At 37.1% G+C, this 14,344-nt stretch overlaps 1 protein-coding gene across 1 annotated transcript in view; it reads right to left on the reverse strand.

Annotated features, from left to right (window-relative positions):
• Positions 1-7,275: 7,275 nt before the first annotated feature.
• Positions 7,276-14,344, reverse strand: part of LOC134651373 (pupal cuticle protein 36) — a 44,345-nt gene continuing 37,276 nt past the window's right edge. The window contains exons 9-11 of the mRNA XM_063506461.1: positions 13,506-13,606; positions 7,955-8,026; positions 7,276-7,505 (exon numbers count right to left, since the gene is read on the reverse strand). Of these exons, the coding sequence (XP_063362531.1) occupies positions 7,380-7,505; positions 7,955-8,026; positions 13,506-13,606 (299 nt within the window). The 3' untranslated portion in view covers positions 7,276-7,379. The remainder of the gene's footprint in view (positions 7,506-7,954; positions 8,027-13,505; positions 13,607-14,344) is intronic.

Below are 14,344 nucleotides of genomic sequence, written 5' to 3' on the forward strand. Positions count from 1 at the left end.
ACTAACTGCGCGCGATAGCCATTCTAACCTCTTTAATAATGTTCTGTGATGTCGCCATTACCAGGCGGCCTAGCCAAGTTGACGATCGCTTGCGCTTCGCTATCGAATCGCTTTGTGTCTCTCTATAGTTCGTTTTTTTTTAGCATTAGAAAAAAGGTAAACAATCTTGATGTGTCTTTTAATTGATAAACACGTTTTAAAAATAAGTCATGGCAAATATGTAACAATTATGAATCTAATACGATCATTTATATTCTTCTGCGTTCGTAAGTAATAGTTACTGATTTTTAAAAAGCGTTTTTCAATTAAAAGACATGTCAAGATCGCTTACCTTCTTTCTAATGCTAAAAAAACGAACTACAGTATGTATCAGAACGAAAGGCCAAGAAAGAGACCCATTAATGTTTAAGTCATACTGAGAAACTTTTACTATGGGACCAACCCCGAAAACGCGGAAAAAAATTGGATGTTTCATACATTTTGCTGGTCTGATGTTGAAATTTCCTATGGGAGAGTCACTTTCTTTTCGCGATTACGGGGTTGGTCCCATAGTAAAAGTTGCTCAGTATGACTTAAACATTAATGGGTCTCTTTCTTGGCCTTTCGTTCTGATACATACTGTATATCACTCTTCCATATTAGTGTGACAGTGACAGTTGCGTTTCGTTCGCTACGTAGCGTTAGCGATTGGCATGTTGTCTACGGGTCAGATACTTAAGGCTAGAATTTATCGAAATCACTTCTTATTTCTTCTACACAATATAAATGGAACCTGATGTGCAAATTTCAACTTTCTAGCTTTTGTTAGTTTCGGCTCTGCGTTGATGAGAGTCAGTCAGTCAGGGTCAGGACATATGCATTTATATATAGGTACATATAAATATATATACATATCAATGCATATATTTATATACCTACATATAAATGCGTATTATTATATTTTATCATTTGATAAAACACAACAGCAGAAGGAGATCTCAAGGAGAATCCAGCTGGGTTGGGCGGCATTTAATAAATTAGCGGACATCCTGAAACCTGCTAACATTCCACAATGCCTGAAAACTCGCCTCTTCAACCAATGTGTCCTGCCCACCATGACCTACGGTGCCGAGACATGGACGCTCACTAAGGCGGCTGTGCATAAAACCCATGCTTGGTATCAAGCTTCAAGATCGAGTAAGGAATGTCGAGATCCGTCGCCGCACCAAGGTGCAAGACGTGGGTTGCGTCATTACCAAACTAAAATGGAGTTGGGCAGGACATGTTGCTAGGCAGAGTGATGGCCGGTGGACTAAAATGTTAACAGAATGGTGGCCGTTTTCGGATGACAGAAGCGCCTGGCGTCCGTTGGTTCCTTGGGTGGACGACATCCGGAAGATTGCGGGTCACTTCTGGATGAGATTAGCTCAGGACCGGGACAAGTGGCGTACTAGAAGAGAGGCCTATGCTCAGCAGTGGGCGATAAAGGGCTGATATGATGATGATGATGATGATGATTATTATATGAAGCTATCGTTAAAAGTTTGTTTTTAAAATCAATAGGTTACCAATAATGGGTTGACCGTATTTATGCGGTCAGTAAACAAACGACAAAAGCGATCGTATATTATTCCGGCGCCTAAAGGGTTCACTCTATCTCAGTGGAGGCGTTCATCCATTCGTCTTTTGTGACAAGGGGTCTCGATTGAATGTATGGTGCGAGAACAGTATTTACTAAAGCTAATAGAATCAATGATCATGATAACACTTCTCTATTTTTGTGTGTAACGGTAGCGGAGTAGAGTTAGGCCGAGCTAAGTTGACAGCGATTTTTATAGCCCAGACTGTGCAAGTGTTATTTTAAACATCAAACTTCAATGAAGTTATCACAATCGCTGCCGACTTAGCTTGGTCTAACTCTAGTCGAATAATGAAAATAATGGGTTCTTAGTATATCCCCACTAACCCCAGTTATCTTCTAAAGTTCCCAGTGTTTCTATATTAATCCATTTGGAGCAATTCTGGAGTTTCCAGAAAGAGGCATCAAATATTTGAAAGGTTAAGTTACAGGATGAAGGTTATGTACATTTATGGCCTTTATTAATTGTTATAAAGAAACCTTTGAACCTCTTTACCAAGGTAAAAAAAAACATAAAGAACAATCGTACGAAATGGTAAATAATATACTTACTGCTATATATTTTGTTAGTTTTAGTAGAATATTTATGTGACTGGTATATAATTCCTAATTATGTACAGTAACATACATTGTTTTATTTTATATACCTACACACATATTATAAACTCTCTATGATGGGATGCTGATGAGAGTGATGAGTATAATATTGTTGGCCACATTGTATTAATAATTAATTTTACAGTACATATGGTGCTACTTTCCCGAACTAAGTAGTACGGGAAATAGCACTTTCCATGCGTATGTCGAAAGTTTAAAGTGCCTTATCATTATCAGCCATATGTACTGTAAAACGTTGTACGATACACGTGCGAATAGGTAATTCGCAATACGTGTCAATTTAAAACACTCCCTTCGGTTTTAATTTATCGCCACTCGTTTCAATTTTTTTCTTTTCCGCACTTGTATCGTAAGTAATTAATTTCTCGCTATGATGTGATTTAATGCCCTTTAAATATGTACAGTATGTCTAATAGACAGTATAATAATACTAATTAGGACGTAAGGTTTAACTGCTAGTGCTAATTGTACGGTACAGTCTGGCACACAAACTACAATTTTGCGGGAGCCCCCTCCTAACAAAAAGAGATATGTCTCTATATGTAGAGCAATAATATTAACTTGTAAACGACGTTTTCAGATTAATCTCTGTTTTGAAAAGTATTCGACGGTGACAAATATTTTTTGCGTGTAGTTACATCTGCTACTGTTGATGCTGACTGTACATATTGTTATCAGTAAAGGGATTTTTCTCAAATATAGGTACTCCAAAATGTATGCGTTAATGTCACGAAATGAAGACATGAAGTTGCTCATTTATGGCTCCTTACATTACTTCTCGACCTAGGCCAAGAAGTAATGTAGGGAGTTGGTATGAAACGTACATTATTGTCCGCTGCTCTAACTTTTTAAATTTGCTCACTAAGATTAGACTGACAGAGGAAATATTACATACAGCCAACGACCACTCTCTCTGTAAGCATACTTGCGACTTTTTTTTATTATTATGTTGTATCATTTGTTGAGTCAATCGGTCCTCGCTAGAAATACGGGCGGCCGGTTGCTCTTTGTCGGATAGAAGCTATAATATATGACGTGTCAAAAAAAAACTAAAGTACTATACTACTACTTTATAAGCGGTTAAACATGGTGCTCGAATTGCTTTTTAAAATGTCAAGTTTAAAAATAAAAAAGGCGGCTATTTTCATTTTTATTTTTTACAATGTTGGAGAAAAGCATTATACAATCCTTGGCCGGAACAGGGCTTGCAACTTGCAAGACTCGCTTTATCCGGCCTCGTCCGACTCGTCGGTCTCGGCCGTCTACCGCAATCGTTCTGCAATGCCTTACTTCACGGCTTCTGCAGTAATGTACTATTACTGGCTCCTAAACTTAAGCTTTCCATTTTTCCCGCTCGCTCAATAGGTACTCAAAGTTATGTAGGTACTTTTTATAATATCTACCTACCTACATACTAATTTAGAACCTTCATTTCCATGGTAATCAATCACACTTAAAAACAGTTTAGGTATTTTATAGAGACTAAACGTGAAATAATGTGTTTAGATAAGAATCTGGTAATGTACCTACCAATATAAACAAGATTTTTGCATTTTGATGACGATAGTTTATTTGCATAAGTTACGAAGGACACGGTGTTCTATTAGCCGTATTTTCCTAATACATAACATGGAATTTCGGTATTTACTCTTCTTATTCATAGTTATGCAACTATACTTATTATGTCACAGTGGGTACCAAACTACGTTAATCAGTGTTAAGCCGTGTGACAACCCTGACCCTCCTTACGAGAAAGACAGAATGTTTTTATCAAATGTTTCTACTTATGTAAAAGAGAATGATACACTTCTTAAAGGTAATATAACTGTAAAAAATGATCTTGTCGGTAATTTATGGAGATTCAAAGCCGGCGTATTCAGAGAAGATGTCTTGCAATACGCTTTAGACAGTAAAGGCATGAGTTGTAAAAACGTTATAGTTCGAATAGTTACAATATCAATAAAAATTAAAATTGATAATGCCTGTAAAATCTACAAAGGTTCTTACGTTTTTGACAATTTTGACATAAACAAGATCGAAAAGGCTGTTAATTTTATACCACTAAGAGTAATGGGCTTAAACAGTTGGGTCTTTTCGCTATATGGACCTAGAGGTACGATTATGTGTTATGACGTCCGCATTATGTTAAAATATTTAAAGCGATAAGACACTCAAGAAGAAAAAAATAAAAATAAAATGTTACTTCATGGAAAAGTTTTTTATTCAACTTTTATCGTCTTTGTAGTTGTAATTTGTATTATAAGTCCGGGTTCTTAGTTTCAACAATACCTACCTTAATTACTTATGGTCATATCCGACTTAGAATCATGAAACTTGGAATGCGAAAACTTCTGAAGGTACAAACATTTTCATACCTAACTTTCATGCTTTCTGGTTCACTGTTATAATAAGTGTCCGAGATATTTTAATATTTATTGCACAATTTCCTTCAGTTACCTGCTTTTGCATTTAAAGATGTATTTTGCTGTGTTCTGAAACTACACTTCGAAAACCTTCTAAATAATAAATAAATATGTAATAATAAGTAAATATGTACGAACATAAATATGTTATAAGATATTCATTCGGAGCTCTAGCTGCATTGATTTGTTGTGAGGACTTTTAATTTATATATTAATACCTAGTTTATATTAATAATTTCGATTACAAACAATGTCTTTTTAGCGATAAGACCGCCTGTTGTTTACCTCTGTTTGTATTTCTGTTTTATTCGTATTGTCTTATTTTATTGAGGTGTGCAATAAAGAGTATTTGTATTGTATTGTATTGTATTGTAATGTCTAATGCAGCACTCGAGAAACTTAAAGGATTACTTAGTTATAACAAAGATCACAATAGATCAGCGATGGTCGCAGTGATACATAGGCTTTGGAGCCTTATATAGCCCCTAGTTATAACAAAACGTGTAGTGCTTTCATGTTCTGTGTGGGGGTTGGTATATGTTTGTGTTGACCTCTGTTCTCAGGTGCAAATCATAAAATACTGGACATTGGCAAATTTGTGCCAACTTGTTTGGGCAGACCGCCATTAAATAAAAGAAGAAGAACTTAAAGGATTAATGAAATTATGAATTATTAGTATTATTACATCATTATCCATATATTACTTATAGGCGGTCATGATCATGGTGCGTAGATAATAGATATCCGGATAGAATAATGCTATAATGAGCAAATAAAAGAAATATTCATGGGCTTGTTTGGATATATATGTCGGAGGCAGATCGTAAAATCGGCCATATCGAGATATTCCTAGGCATACCATGAAACGCCGCCATTTCATGATCTGACTAGCGACTACCAGCCATATCGTTCAAACATCAACGTTTGACGATTTGCCTAGCGACGTTTAGGCATATCAAATAGTAGGGTGTGATATTCCTAGGCATATCATGAAACGCCGGCATTTCATGATCTGCCTAGCGCGACCATCAGCCATATCGTGGAAACTCAAGGGGTGATATTCCTAGGCAGATCATGAAACGCCGGCATTTCATGATCTGCCTAGCGACGACTAGCCATATCGTGCAAACCTCAAGGGGTGATATTCCTAGGCAGATCATGAAACGCCGGCATTTCGTGATCTGCCTAACGACGACCAGCCATATCGTGAAAACCTCAAGGGGTGATATTCCTAGGCAGATCATGAAACGCCGGCATTTCATGATCTGCCTAGCGACCACCAGCCATATCGTGCAAACTTCAAGGGGTGATATTCCTAGGCAGATCATGAAACGCCGGCATTTCATGATCTGCCTAGCGCGACCATCAGCCATATCGTGCAAACTTCAATGGGTGATATTCCTAGGCAGATCATGAAACGCCGGCATTTCATGATCTGCCTAGCGACGACCAGCCATATCGTGCAAACCTCAAGGGGTGATATTCCTAGGCAGATCATGAAACGCCGGCATTTCATGATCTGCCTAGCGACGACCAGCCATATCGTGCAAACCTCAAGGGGTGATATTCCTAGGCAGATCATGAAACGCCGGCATTTCATGATCTGCCTAGCGCGACCACCAGCCATATCGTGCAAACCTCAATGGGTGATATTCCTAGGCAGATTATGAAACGCCGGCATTTCATGATCTGCCTAGCGACCACCAGCCATATCGAGCAAACCTCAAGGCTCAAAAGGAACGTAAACTTGTAATAAAAGGTACGATCTGGCAACACTGGACTCGGACGCAGCGCCATATAGAATGCAGCGCCACCAGTGGCAAAAAATGCAATTATTTTACGATGCGATCGGTATGAATGAAGATAGGAATTCGACGAATACATTGCTCCCATCGATCTGCCGAGTCTTTTATAAGACAGATCGTGATATGCCTGAGTTAATTTTAGTCAGATCATGAAATGGCGGCGTTTCATGATATGCCTAGGAATATCTCATCAATTATTTTACGATGCGCCCGGTATGAAGCTAGGAATATCAACGAATACATTGGTCTGACCAATCTGCCGCCTCTTTTATAAGGCAGATCGTGATACGCCTGGGTTAAACTTAGTCAGATCATGAAATGGCGGCGTTTCATGATATGCCTAGGAATATCTCGATATGCCCGATTTTACGATCTGCCGCCGACATATACACAACGTCGATATACATAACATTTTGTAGTTACCTATTTGTTGTACTTAAGAGTAGGTATAGATTGTTGCGTCGTGAAACTATTTATAAGCCACATTAATCAAAGGAAAAAGAATTATAAAAACATATTGCCCGGGTTGTTATTGTACCATGGAAAATCAAGTCGCTAAAACACCACACTTACTTAGTTACTTCTGCTACTGACTATACAATACTCTGCTCAGATCAGAAATATTACTTTAAGGGTAACATTCCATTTCTGACCGCAGCTGCACTACTGGTACTGAACGCGTCGCTGTTACTGTCAATTTCCATAGTAAATTGAACAGTAGTGCAGCTGCGGTTGGAAATGGATTGTCACCTTAAAGATTCTCGCTCCAATTTGCTAGAAAGGCACGTAAGTGAAAACTCTAATATTGTAAAAAAAATAATGTACGTATTTATTTATCGTACTAAATAACTTATTATATACACATTATAGTAACAGCGTCTTAAAGGCTAACTAGATATTTGTAGTTTTATTTAATTAGTCCTCTTTTATTTCGTCTGCCGTATTCTGAGGTTGCTCTATAGTCACAGTTTTGCTAGCCCGTCTCCTTGCGTGGCGGCCACCTCTGAATCTCGCCGGCTCTTCAACGCCATCTGATGATACCTTTAATAAAAGAAGTTACAACAATAATAGGTATATCACTACATAGTAAAAACAAAGTCGCTTCCCGCTGTCTGTCCCTATGTATGCTTAGATCTTTAAAACTACGCAACGGATTTTGATGCGGGTGTTTTTAAATAGAGTGATTCAAAGGAAGGTTTATGTATAATTTGTTAACCCGTGCGAAGCCGGGGCGGGTCGCTAGTATAATAATATTTTAAAGAGGTAGTTTAATGATAAAACTAAAAACAAAAGAAAAAACATCGAGTATAGGTTACCAAGATTTTTCAATTTCGATGAATAAATATTGATTGAATATATAATTAACTAGTAAAACACCTTTAACCGAAAATATAATGAAAAAAAAAATACATTTGGAACTGGGAATAGGTGATAATACTAATAATATAAATTAAATCAAACTAGTTTTTATAATATTCGTATTTCGTTACCTGAACCTTTTTTCTAGCTGGGACATTGTTTTCCAGGAACTTGTTTACAGCGCCGAGCGTATTTATGGGTATCTATAAAAAGATTTGAAAAATTATTTTTTATTTTTATTTTATTTTATTTATTTACACACATACAATTATCATTACAGGTTGCACCCAATGCGATAATGTAGCAAAATATTACATACAAATACACAAGTACCTATATCTAACAAATCATATTTTTACCTATTCAATATAACAAAGAGTTATTAAAGCTACTTTAGTGAATTCACTCGTCGTACATGAAAATAGGTCTATATGCGAGGCTATGAGGTTCAGGGTGCGCACGGCGCGCGTCATCGGCGCCTCGCGCAGCAGCTTGGTGCGCGCGCGCGGCACGGCCAGTAGCCCGGGCTGACGGCGCGCCACGCAAGCGCGCGGAACACAAATACCCACCGACCCCAATATATCCGCATTGTATATTTTTCCCCTAAGCAGCTTAAAGATGTATGTAACGAGTGCTAGCTCCCTTCTGACTTTCAGCTGATTGTATCCGACCATGCCTAAAATAAACAATGTCGGATACATCAGCGGATAAAACGGATAGACGCCGTATTGTCTCATATACATATACCTAATAAACTTATTCTGTATCCGCTCTAACATAAAAATATACTTTGCTTCATGTGGAGCCCATATTTCAGCATTGTATTCTAGCTGGCTTCTAACCAACGCATTATACAAAGATGTTATAGCCTTCATATTTGTGAATCCATTAGCCGTCCTTAGTACAAAACCTAGATTCCTGAATGCTTTTTTACAAATATTCACAATGTGATTTCGAAACGTTAACTCAGTGTTAAAAGTGACTCCTAGATCCCTTACTTCTGAGACTCTAACCATCAAATCTCCATCTACCTTATAACTATTTTGAATGGGAGTACGCGCCCGAGAGAAAGAGATAGTCATACATTTTTTGGTATTGAACTGTAGAAGATTTTTCTTGCTCCACTGTACGACTCTGTCGATATCCGCCTGCAACGTTTTACAGTCATCACCAGTATTTACCGCCAGGGACAACTTAAGGTCATCTGCGAATAATAAACACTTAGCATCTTTTACCGTTTTAGGTAAGTCGTTTATCATTAATAAAAATTCGAGAGGCCCTAAATTGCTACCCTGACTTACGCCTGATCTAGTAAAATAAGGTTTCGATCTGTGCCCTTCATATTCTACATATTGCTGTCTGTCCCTCATATAGTCTGCAAAAAAACCAAGTAAGTGGGGGGTAAAACCGACGCCTGCCAACCTCGACAACAACACATCGTTATCGACGAGATCGAAAGCTTTTTTGAAGTCAAAGTAAGCAGTATCGGCTTGACCCCCCCTATCTACTATAGGTATAATCTGCGCTACGTGACTCAGAAGATTGCTGGCCGTACTTCGTGTCGGACGAAACCCGTGTTGCGCATCCGCGAGCTGCGCGCTCACCTGCTCATATACTCGTTTGTGAATAGCCGATTCAAAAACCTTTGCCGGTGTTGACAGAACCGCCACGGGTCTATAATCCTCTGCCTTATCTCCCGATCCACCTTTCGGTACCGGTATCACTCGAGTAATTTTCCAAATTTCTGGGAATACTTCTAGCTTAAGACAGAGGTTGAAAATGTGCAATAGCGGCTCCGCCAGCACCATTCTACAGTCCCTAAATACGTACGAGGGAATACCATCCGGACCAGAAGATTTTTTTGGCTTAAGTTTTTGAAGGGCTCGCTGCACGTCCTGTAAATCTAGTCTGTCAACCTGAACCCGCGCCGCGCTGTTCTCAGTGCCCGCTGCCACTATTGCGGCGCTTACCTCCAACTTTGGCTTCGCCACGCTGTACACGGAGTGAAAATACCTAGCAAATTCATTACTTACTTGTTCACTGGACAAAGGTTCTCCATTAATTAATATTGTTTTCGTACCTCGGCTGCTTCTTTTTGATTTCATATAATTCCAAAATGATTTAGGATCTCTCGCCATATGACTCTGTACCCTATCTCGATAATGTTGATGCGCTTGCTTTATCTGATTTTTCAATCGAGCCCTTATTAAATGTTTACCTATATTTGTACCTAAGTACTCAATGTTCATTGTCGTTCTTATTATGTTGTGTCTTCAAACTGTTTATACGACAACGGTTTCACTCACTTGAATTTTTAGTCGCTATTGGCGACATGTCATGTGTCGCCGTTGTCGTATTAAACAGTTTGAAAATATGATCGGGTACCAATGGAAGTTACTCGTTCTAATGAACGGCCTCCTCTTCCCACATAGATTTTCGTAAGTACATTGACCCAAAATGTTGCTACCTCTATCATATTGCACGCGCATAATTATTATTGTTGTCCCGCCCATGATGCCGGTTGTTAATGTTTGTGCGAGCTTGACAGTAATACAATTATGCGAGTACATATTTATATATATCTATATAATAGGATATATATCGTCGTCTAGTACCCACAAGTCCCACTCAAGTTTTCTTGATCTTACTGTGGAATAAGGTCGACTTGTGTAAGCTTGACCTATAATTTTTATTTATTTAATGTAGGCAAAACTGATTATCTTTTTTTACTTTGCCCTCTAATTACGACGTTTACTAATCACTTTAATTCATAATTTTAACGTTAATTATTTCTGAGGAAACTTTAATTAACGCCAAAATAATCGATAAGAATAATAATGAAGTACCTTTTTAGGCGTGCAATTAATTTTTTTGTGTAATGTTTCTGTGAAGGAAAAATCAGAAGCTTGTAAATAATAGTGATTTTATTTATTTGAGTCAAATAAGGCTAAGTAGGTACTTAATTTGTACGGTCGACTACAATATCTACAAGTGAAGCACGTATATGATTAAATTATAACGTATAGTTGTACTATATCTTTTTTCTACTCCTCGACTGCAATGCTAGAATTAAGACTTCGTATACCAAAGTGAAATCGCATACTTTTTTCACTATGGGACCCCAACTCTACTATAATATTCATTATACGTTTTGTAAAGTCTAAGTTCTAGGAATTTAACAACAATAGCATAAATCTACAGCGGTGTATTTCTGCTCCACTATTCGTAATAAGTCATTTATATGGTCGAACGGACTTTAATTTTCAAGCTATTTACGGTTAAAACTAATTTGATTGTTCATGTTCAATACTTATCCTACTATGAAATGTCCAAATAAAATCGTCGCGTACTACAATAACAATTAAGGTTATTGTATTGCTTTATGAATCAAATTTCCAGTCTAAATTGTTTGAATTTATACAGAAGAAACAGTGCGGAAGCGAATATCTGTCAACTCCTAGCTAATAACTCACTAGCAAATAAGTTAGCACCACACAATCGGGATAGATGTCGTGTTCTCGCTCCGAAGTGAGACCACGAGCCACGCATCCCGAGCCTCTTTAGATCACTGAGCCACAATAAATACCAAAATATTACTTTGCTAATCCGCGAAAAGATAACGTGCTAGTCAATCAGTGCTAACCCGTTATACTTAGTTGCGTATTTTTTACATGCAATTAATGTTCCCACCCTCCCACTGCAAAAATGAATACGCAAATAAATATAACAAACCACCACCAAAAGAACAATACTCGACACGTGTTTCGCCTCTCTACGAGGCATCTTCAGGAGGGTGGGAACATTAATTACATGTAAAAAATACGCAAGTAAGTATAACGGGTTAGCACTGATTGACTATCACGTTATCTTTTCGCGGATTAGCAAAGTAATATTTTGATTTTAATTAATATGGATTTCCGCAAAGTAACGCTTGATTCTATTCATTACAAGAAAATAGTCAATGTAAAGTTGTTTCGCGTAGTAGAGACGGTTTATACTTACAGTACTTACAATTTACATGGTCATCCAAAACATTGGCAGCAACAGCAGCAAACCATCAGCGTTAGATACCGCAACCAGGGTGCCCAAACCATAACGTAGCAAATTCCCTCAATTCGTGTACCAACACCAGTGCCCTGTTTATCAAAAGCATGTAACTTGTAATACAAGTGGAAGTCCCTTATTGACAGCTTTTGTCAGAAAGGGACTTCCACTTGTATTACAAGTTACAAGCTTTTGATAAACAGGGCACAGCACTCAAAGTAAGTCACTACTGATTAAATATCTTCTGCTTCCGTCACTTGCTATTGAGTTCTAGTTTCAGGTACGGTCTGTCTCGAAACTCGCTCTTCATACAATTTAGCACTTTGTCACAGTGCGAGTAATGAATATGTTAATATATTTTAATAAGTAATAAGTTGCTTTTGATGATTTGCTCAAGCGACGGGTTAATGAAATCTTTACTCACCTTTTCTGTATAAAATACTATGAAATATACGAGACAAAACTTCTATTGAGGTTGGTGCCTTAAATTGTATAGAAGACTAGGTATTAGTAATGGAATATAGATATATTAGATAGGTAAATGAAATAATGTTGTGGAAATAAAGTTAACGTGCCAACTAGTTCCCAATAGGCTACGCAAAATCAAAATAATAAAATTATAATGCATGCAGGACTTCTTAGATCGTTTTTCATGAAATACAATCTTATTTTAGATTAACTTTAAATATCAAACCCATTTCTTTAAGTTAAGTAGTCGTGATGCACCTCTCCATTGGTCCTCTCTATTGGTCCGCTAATATAAATAATTACAAATGTCTTCTAAGTACTTATTTTTTCTTTTTAATATGATGGAGTAAGCTGAAATTTTGTTTCTGTGAATTTGATATTACGTTACGGTATAAAAATATTGCTAAAGATTTTTGCTTTAACTTTTATGAAATAAATGCTGGATAGCATTAAATTTCCATTGAAATTCAATATTTTACATTAGCAAATCTCATATAATGGAAGTTATTATTAAACTCAATATTGTCACCTGTCACTGTCAGTTTAATACATTAGGTATGTGTATTTGAACTAATGTAAGTACATATATTGAAACGGTAGGTCTTAAATTTGTCTTTTAAGCAGCGGGCAAGGATACTATTAGAGGCATAACTACTTATGATTCCAATGCATTGGGTACCATTCTTTTATTACGCGCTATAAAAAGTCTGCTCTCAATCGCCGAAAAATAATTAGCGACCCGTTCAAAACTTGTGAGTCTCGTGACTCCCAATGTGTGGGTTTAACTGTTTCCTTAATGTATTTTTATTGTCAGTATGACGTATGACGCGCGATATAAGTATGTATGTAGTTAAAATTTTATTGAACTAGGGTAAATGTACCAGTGAATTAACTGTGCTAGTGAATTAACAAAACGCAGCACTTCTCGTAAAACAAGAATTCTGTGTATTTCTGTCAGTCCTGGTTTTGTTTTCCATTTTGTAACATCAATATCTAGGTTAGTGTAACATTTGATAAACTCCAGCTCGAAAGTTTTTTAACATGTTAAGCAGGCTACTCCATCTTATTAAAAAGTTACCATAACTGTATTCTACGCAAAGGGAAGAAGCGGCAAACGTGCAAGTTAGTAGCGTGAAAGTGAACGGAAAATGAAATGATAAATGAACTTACAGCGAAAATGTCGTCAATGAGTTTGGATGCATCCGGTGTCTGTATGGACACTTGGGTCTGTTTAGATGAATCTGATGATAGACCATCATGCTTCGGTGATTCTGAGGAAATGAATTATAAGGGTCAATTATGTAAGAACACACACACACTATCTTAAACACATCTATCTATCTTATCGTGTTACACACTGTCTTAAAGTTAGGTAATAAAACGAATAAACTTGTTTATAATGTGTGGAGTAACTTTAAAGAGCTTTATAAATATTAAATATTTATATTCAAAGTTCATTACATAAGAAACATCTCAACGTGCTCACACAGTTTTTATTGTGGAAGTATTTCTGTTTAATCTTTAACAACAGCGCCAATAAGAAAGGCCTGCGCATTTATTTGGTCAAAGATATGAAAGATAAACTAGAGTATAAATGTATTTCTATAGCTGTGATGAATGTAAGAATATAATAAGTGCGGGTATAACCTATCAGATATTTAGAGAATATCATTTATCATCTTAAGAAGTCACCAAAATCCGGCGGCTTCCGTCCCAGGGATTACTCGTAAAAAAATAAAACGCAATAAATGCTGTAAGATAAAAATATCATCAAAATTACGAGCGGAAAGAGCCGCTGGGGATCTTTGCCCCTGCCTCTTACACTGCCTTATCTTGGACATAAAATGCTGCTATAAATGCCTTTTATTAAAAATTAGAAAACGCTAAGCTTCTTGCTTCAGTTTACTTATACAAGACAAGTCTGTGTTATGTTTTTAGGGGTTCGTATTCGTACCAAAAAAGGTAAAATGGAATCCTTATGGTGTCTTTCTAAGAACATTCCAAAAAAA

The sequence above is a fragment of the Cydia amplana genome, chromosome 10, assembly GCF_948474715.1.
Source record: "Cydia amplana chromosome 10, ilCydAmpl1.1, whole genome shotgun sequence".
NCBI lineage: Eukaryota > Metazoa > Arthropoda > Insecta > Lepidoptera > Tortricidae > Cydia > Cydia amplana.